At 43.6% G+C, this 5,811-nt stretch overlaps 1 protein-coding gene across 1 annotated transcript; it reads right to left on the bottom strand.

The window, feature by feature from the left end:
- Positions 1-1,253: 1,253 nt before the first annotated feature.
- LOC117461117 (calcium homeostasis modulator protein 5-like) lies at positions 1,254-3,768 on the bottom strand. Its single transcript, XM_034102832.2, has 2 exons — positions 3,135-3,768; positions 1,254-2,082 (listed from the first exon to the last, which is right to left on the bottom strand). The coding sequence occupies exons 1-2, from the start codon at positions 3,675-3,677 to the stop codon at positions 1,693-1,695; spliced, it is 933 nt and encodes a 310-aa protein (XP_033958723.1). The 5' UTR covers positions 3,678-3,768; the 3' UTR covers positions 1,254-1,692.
- Positions 3,769-5,811: the final 2,043 nt, after the last annotated feature.

Raw genomic sequence — 5,811 nt, forward strand, 5'->3', positions numbered from 1 at the left:
CTCGTTGAGTTCCTATAGCGGGCCCTCTGTGAATGTAGAGAGGGACCATCAAGCTCTCCCGTCTTCACAGTACGCAGAGACGGCATTTAACCCTTCACATTCCAACAGAAACTGAACAGGCAGATTCGAAGGATTTATTTCTTTGGAAATATTATTTTACATACAATTAAATCAAGTTATTTTGGTAAAACTAATGAAAAATATAACAACAAAAACATATATTAAAAAATATTTTTTTTTAAATGTTTTTTTTTAATGTTTTCAAATATTATTTCTTAGAATATCTTAGGCCCTCACAGAGGGCCTAGAGGGCCCTGACGGCTCGCCACTGTGCAGTTAGTATTGGACTACAAGATTGATGCAAGCCTGTACAGGTAGAGTTATTTAAAGCATAAATTAGTCGGTTGGGTTCTGGAGGTTTTATTGCAGCAATTGTGCTTGGTTGGCATGGCCTGGGCCTGGTGGTGGGGCCCAATAATGTGATATATTTTCATGGGGCCCAAAATCCCTGGCGGCACCCCTGGATATGGTATAATGAGTTATTTAAGGTAAGATGGCGCCTGCCCATTAAGGGCTTTGTAGGCGAGAAGAAGAATTTTAAATTCTATCCTGTGTTCTATAGGGAGCCAGTGTAAGGCAGCCAGAACAAGAGTAATGTGGTCCCTTTTCCTAACTCCGGTTAGTACACGTGCTGCAGCATTTTGAATCAGCTGAAGCGACATAACTGACTTCTTGGTACACCCTGATAATAAAGAGTTACAATAATCCAGCCTTGAGGTAACAAATGCATGGACTAGTTTCTCTGCATCGTTTTGAGGTAGGATATGCCTGATTTTTGCTATGTTACGTAGATGAAAGAAGGCAGTTCTTGAGATTGATTTTATGTGGGCGTTAAAGGATAAATCCTGATCGAATATAACACCAAGGATCCTTACAGTCTCACTGGAGGCCAAATTAATGTCATCCATAGTTAGTATATCTTTAGATAATTTGTTTTTCGTAGATTCTTTGGGCCGAGTACAATAACTTCAGTTTTGGCCGTGTTTAACATCAAAAAGTCATCCACGTTTTTAAGTCATTGAGGCAGTCTTGAATTTTGTTTCATGGTTGATGTATAGGCTACTGCCTGAATATGCTGAATGAAAGGCAGGTTTTTCTGTAAATACAATAATTTTTCATACTAAATATCTTGGTTACTTATTTTCTAAGGTTACATTATTCTGTTGTCTTACATACACTTCTTACAAAAAACATATTTTCTCACGTATTTATTTGCATTTGATATTGAGGTGACAGAAAGTTGCATTACTTTTATATTGTGATGCTCCGATTAGGTTACTGATTAAATATTTGTACAGGTAACAGAAGACATAAATAAATAAAAAAACTCCCAACCCTGCCAGGACATGACCTCAGTGTTTTCCGATGTTCCTGTAAGTGTGTTTATTAGATTGAAATAGAACACCTCACATGCATGCAGTGTGAAATAGCTAGGGACTATACGATAGTGGTTATGCCCTTCATGTGTTTAGGGAAGATATAGTACCATTGCAATTTGGTCACATTGTTTTGTGCAACAAAGTAAGTGGCAGCATTGTCAGTGAGGAGGAAGCTTTTCTGAGTCAGACCACACATACAATACACTGAGAGTTAAATACAAACAGTGGTTATTAGCTAACATTGTCCCCACAGTCAGTGCATTTCTATTCCATGCTCAACGTCCAACACAGGTCTCTTCTCTGGCGTGAAGTCCCTGTCTGTCCTCTCCACGTAGCGCTGCAGGGTGCTGTAATACTGCTCGCTCCTGGAGAAGGTGTGCAGTGCAGAGATCTCCTCCCATGCCCTGTGATTGGGGAAAGGGAACGGAGCAGGGTCGCTGTTCCCGAAGAAGCTATGCAGGTTTCTTTCGGCCAGTTTGTTTGCGTAATCCGCAGCAAAGGTATCGAAGCAATCCTTCTCTTTCTCCACATAGCGTTTCCAGAATGTGAGCTGCAGGTAGCTGACTTTGGAGCGACAGTTTGTGTAGCAGGTACCCAGGAGGCCCACGAATGCAGAAATTATGATGATGCACCAACCGAGGATCTGTAGACAGAGATAAAGAATGCACACTCACTCAACACTATGAAATGAATACAAAATACATGAGAAATAGTTCCACTTCTAACATCACCTTAGATTGTGTCTCTACTGTGACAATTTTCCATGCTTTAATTTTCAAAAAGGTCTTTATTTTTCTCATACTGCCTGTGCTGCAGCCCCTCTTTTCACCCTCTGTCTGAAACCAGATTGTGATTTGTCTGTTGTGATTTGTCAACCGCTTAAAGGTGTCCCGTCCCTTAGCCTTTCACATACAATGTGTTGGAGTGCTAGCTAATGGAAGCACGAATGTAACATAGTGATGTCACTATGTTATGGAAGTAAACAAAGGAGTCCAATGGAGGCGTTTCAGTGAGGGGGGGCTGGTATGTGGGAAAGAAACCCCCTACAATAATGAATACATTTGAAACCTTCTTTATGTATATAACCAACATGTCAATACGTTTCAGTTTTTGTAGTGTATTGGTCTTTTGAAGAGATTTTTCATTTATTCTTTATATATTCTATTGTGTATTACTTGGAGGAGGGTGGGGGGGCACCAAATCATAATCTCGGCTAGGGCACCAAAATGTCTAGGACCGGCCCTGGTAATGAACACTTAACATCTGCTTCCAGTTTGAGCCTCACGCATCAGCTTCCCCTATCGGCCACCCTATGATGTCATAGCAATATCATCAGGGTGATCTCTGTAGGGGCTACAGCCAGTGTATTGAGCTTGATTCAGGCAGCCAGTGAAGGGAGTGGAGCAGCGGAGTAGTTTGGGAGAACTGTGGAAAAACGAGTTGAGCTGCTATACTCTGAATTAGCTGCAGAGGTCTGATGGTCCTTGCAGGTAGACCAGCCAGGTGGGAGTTGAAGTAGTCAAGTCGTGTGTGTGTGTGTGTGTGTGTGTGTGTGTGTGTGTGTGTGTGTGTGTGTGTGTGTGTGTGTGTGTGTGTGTGTGTGTGTGTGTGTGTGTGTGTGTGTGTGTGTGTGTGTGTGTGTGTGTGTGTGTGTGTGTGTGTGTGTGTGTGTGTGTGTGTGTGTGTGTGTCTCACCTGTGACTGGGCTCGGAACATGAGCAGCAGCTCCATCCGCTCATCAGCAGTAAGTTTGGAGCGGTCACAGGGCACCCGGGCCAGCTCCTCCCGACACCTCAGAGTCTTGTTTTTACAGAACAGATCCACCACCAGGTTATCGTCCAGACCGCTGACAGCACACTCATAAAAGGTCCCATTGAGCAGGGCCACACAGAGCCACATAATAGGAGCCACACAGGCTCCACTGAAGATATTCATAAAAACCCTGAGTGAGCCAAAGCAGTTCCCCCGGGGGCACAGCTTCATGGGGTTCAGGCAGCAGCCGGTATACAGCCTCCACAGCCTGGTGCTGAAGAAGAGACCTAAAATCAGCAGCACGCCAGCCGGGCCCAACAGGAAAGTCAGCCCATAGGCAAAGTTCTGATCATGGTTGCACGGACACTGAAAGGAAACCATGGAGAAAACACGCTCCCCGCCTATAGTCAACAGAGCCATGAAGCTGTAGCCAATGGTGGCCTTCTGGTTCATGAAGAACCGCAGGACGGTCTGGAAGTTATCCATGGTGTCAGCGGAAATGGCACACTCCACGAGATGTGGACAGTGTGAAAGAGTTGTTATTTCCTTTCTCAGCTGAAGACAAGCCTGTCCCTGCCCCTCCCTTTGGCTGCCTCTCTCCAGACTCCTCCTTCAGTTAGCCCCCTCCCTACAGTATTTCACTTTACTCACCACATACGTTTTCTCCAAAGGGAAGTCCCTGCTTTACTGTCACTAAAAACAAAGGCACAGCCCCAGTTGTACAGTTACAGCTTCACTCTACTTCTCCTTCTCTGTTCATGTATACATTCCTCTTTAAACGCTTCCCTCAACAGCTCTAAGTCCTGCTTTTCTCGTTTTATAAGCACCTGTCTGTGTCGCGTGACAGTGACGGGAATGCAGCCTGAAGCAAAACAGAAATGAACACACACCAGAGGAACTGTTTCCACTCACTTTAATACAAAGCAGTCAATCATTCGTATACAAAGGAAATGAAGGGCAACTTGATTTGTTTCTCTTCAAGCACACACAAACAAACCTCAGTTCCACTGACAGCAGAGTGCATTCAACAAGCATGAAATCAACCAATTGTATGAGGGATGACAAAATGTGCACAGGGGGAAAGTGTAGCCTACACGCAGAAAGTCATACTGAATAAGAGCATATCCATGCTTTTGAATGTTTCCATCTAGAGCATACCATACGTTGCAGAGCAGCAGTCAGCATCAGCAGCAGTGCACAGAGGAAGGGATCACATCCTCTTGGTGGTTTATGTTCCATTTCCATTAGAGAGACTCAATCCCTGTGAGTGCTTCACAGGAAAACCCTTCCACATCTGCTGCCATTACAGCAACACTAGTCTGTACAATGCCTGATGCTTATATGCTGATTGGGTGCATGTGCATGTATATAACATGCATTCGTGTTAAAGGGGCCCTATTACACTCATTTTCAGGTTCATATGTATGTAGTGTCTCTACTGGGACATGTCTCCATGCTTTCATGTTCAAAAAGCTCTTTATTTTTCTCATACTGCCTGTGCTGCAGCACCTCTTTTCACCCTCTGTCTGACACCAGAGCCCAGTCTGCTCTGATTGGTTAGCTGGCCAGCTCTGTTGTGATTGGTCAATGTGTTGGAGCACTTGCCAATAGAAGTACAACTGTTACGTAGTGATGTCATTATGTAACGGAAGTAAACAAAGTAGTCCAATGAAGGCATTTCAGGGAGGGGGCGAGGGGGGACTGTTTGGGAGAAAAACTCCCTCTAGATCACAGGGATTTTACCATTAACATGCACAGAAACCTATGTAACTACAGGAAAGGTAAAAACCCACATGGATCTCTTTAAATTGACTGCATTTAAATAGACTGTCCACTCTTTGTGACCCATTTCAGGACTTTTACATATGTAGCTTTAACCCATTCAGATTCATAGGCAGAGGCTGACACACACACACACACACACACACACACACACACACACACACACACACACACACACACACACACACACACACATACACGCGCACACACACACACACACACACACACACACACACACACACACACACACACACACACACACACACACACACACACACACACACACACACACACACACACACACACACACACAGCTGGCCTTAAGTGGACTTCATGGGCTAGGGATGGAGCCATCGACATAATGATTGGTAGATGCCCACTTCCCAGCCACGTGCTTATTCTGCAAGCGAAGAACAGGAAGTGGTCCGGTGGTGAGGTACACAAAGGACCCATTTCTTGTTCTATAAAGCTCACACAAATCTCTTGCTTTACATTCTGCCTGACTGTGCTGCTGTTCATGTTTCATTGGTGTCATGTATCTATATTTCTACATCTATAGCATATTCCTTTATTGAGTTTGACTTAAAACCAGGTGTCCTTATTGTTCTCAACAATTTGGGTTTTTCACGTTCCATGATGATGATGATGATGATGATGATGATGATGATGATGATGATGATGATGATGATGATGATGATGATGATGACGACTATCTTGGTGATAGGGTTCATCTCACATATTGTCCACGTTAAAAATGGTATATAGAAATATTATGGCATTTTTTCTCCAAATCTCTACTATTTAAGCTAATGCATTCTCAGAGCATATTGTTTTACAC

The sequence above is a fragment of the Pseudochaenichthys georgianus genome, chromosome 16, assembly GCF_902827115.2.
Source record: "Pseudochaenichthys georgianus chromosome 16, fPseGeo1.2, whole genome shotgun sequence".
NCBI classification, from domain to species: Eukaryota; Metazoa; Chordata; class Actinopteri; order Perciformes; family Channichthyidae; genus Pseudochaenichthys; species Pseudochaenichthys georgianus.